Below are 1,987 nucleotides of genomic sequence, written 5' to 3' on the forward strand. Positions count from 1 at the left end.
ATCATTGAGACGTTTTAAATTATACTTATCAATGAGATGTGATGAATATTTTTTTATCATTGAGACGATATAAATATTACTTATCAATGAGATGTGGTAAATATTTCATATCATTGAGACGATATAAATATTACTTATCAATGAGATGTGGTAAATATTACTTATAAATGATTCTTTGTCCAGGATTGTTCATCGATCAGATGGTGTAAATATTACTTATCAATGAGATGTTGTAAATATAACTTATTATTGAGACGATATAGATATTACTTCTCAATGAGATGTGGTAACTATTACTTATCATTGAGACGATATAAATATTATTTATGAATGAGATATGGTAAATATTACTTATCAATTAGATGGGATAAATATAGAATTGAGACGTTGTAAATATTACTTATAAATGATTCTATGTCCAAGATTGCTCATCGATGAGATGGTGTAAATATTTCACATTAATGAGATGTGTTGAATAATACTTATCAATGAGACGTTGTAAATATCTATTATCAATGAGATGTGATGAATACTACTTATCAATGAGACTTTGTAACTATAACTTATCATTGAGACGTTGTAAATATTACTTATCAATGAGATGTGGTAAATATTACTTATCATTGAGACGTTGTAAATATTACTTATCAATGAGATGTTGTAACTATCACTTATCACTGAGACGTTGTAAATATTACTTATCAATGAGATGTTGTAAATATTACTTATCATTGAGACGTTGTAAATATTACTTATCATTGAGATGTTGTAAATATTAATTATCATTGAGACGTTGTAAATGTTACTTATCAAGAGATGTGATGAATATTACTTATCATTGAGACGATATAAATATTACTTATCAATGCGATGTGGTAAATATTACTTATTGAGACGATATAAATATTACTTATCAATGAGATGTGGTAAATATTACTTATAAATGATTCTTTGTCCAGGATTGTTCATCGATCAGATGGTGTAAATATTACTTATCAATGAGATGTTGTAAATATAACTTATTATTGAGACGATATAGATATTACTTCTCAATGAGATGTGGTAACTATTACTTATCATTGAGACGATATAAATATTATTTATGAATGAGATATGGTAAATATTACTTATCAATTAGATGGGATAAATATAGAATTGAGACGTTGTAAATATTACTTATAAATGATTCTATGTCCAAGATTGCTCATCGATGAGATGGTGTAAATATTTCACATTAATGAGATGTGATGAATATTACTTATCAATGAGACGTTGTAAATATCTATTATCAATGAGATGTGATGAATATTACTTATCAATGAGTCTTTGTAACTATAACTTATCATTGAGACGTTGTAAATATTACTTATCAATGAGATGTGGTAAATATTACTTATCATTGAGACGTTTTAAATATTACTTATCAATGAGATGTTGTAACTATTACTTATCACTGAGACGTTGTAAATATTACTTATCAATGAGATGTTGTAAATATTACTTATCATTGAGACGTTGTAAATATTGCTTATCATTGAGATGTTGTAAATATTACTTATCATTGAGACGTTGTAAATGTTACTTATCAAGAGATGTGATGAATATTATTTATCATTGAGACGATATAAATATTACTTATCAATGCGATGCGGTAAATATTACTTATCATTGAGACGTTGTAAATATTACTTATCATTGAGACGTTGTAAATATTACTTATCAATGGCATGTGGTAAATATAATCTATCAATGACATGCGGTGGATATTTCAAATTAACGAGATGTGGTAAATTTTTTACATTAATGAGATGTGGTAAATATTTTACATTAAGGAGATGTTGTCAATATTTTACATTAATGAACTATGGATGATGAAATATAGATATTACTTTTCTGTTTCAACATTGAGAAAGGCCGTTAGTTAGTTTGTTAATTACTTCTTTTTCATTTTAACGGATATCCAAATATCGCAAACCTATTTATTTTC

General features: G+C 26.1%; 1 protein-coding gene across 1 annotated transcript; it reads left to right on the forward strand.

Annotated features, from left to right (window-relative positions):
* Positions 1–596: 596 nt before the first annotated feature.
* On the forward strand, positions 597–1,618 carry LOTGIDRAFT_148074 (hypothetical protein; the record flags this gene model as incomplete). Its single annotated transcript, XM_009063583.1, has 2 exons — positions 597–765; positions 1,200–1,618. The coding sequence occupies 2 exons, from the start codon at positions 597–599 to the stop codon at positions 1,616–1,618; spliced, it is 588 nt and encodes a 195-aa protein (XP_009061831.1).
* Between the last annotated feature and the right edge of the window lie 369 nt (positions 1,619–1,987).

The sequence above is a fragment of the Lottia gigantea genome (genome assembly GCF_000327385.1).
Source record: "Lottia gigantea unplaced genomic scaffold LOTGIsca_5899, whole genome shotgun sequence".
Classification (NCBI taxonomy): Eukaryota; Metazoa; Mollusca; class Gastropoda; family Lottiidae; genus Lottia; species Lottia gigantea.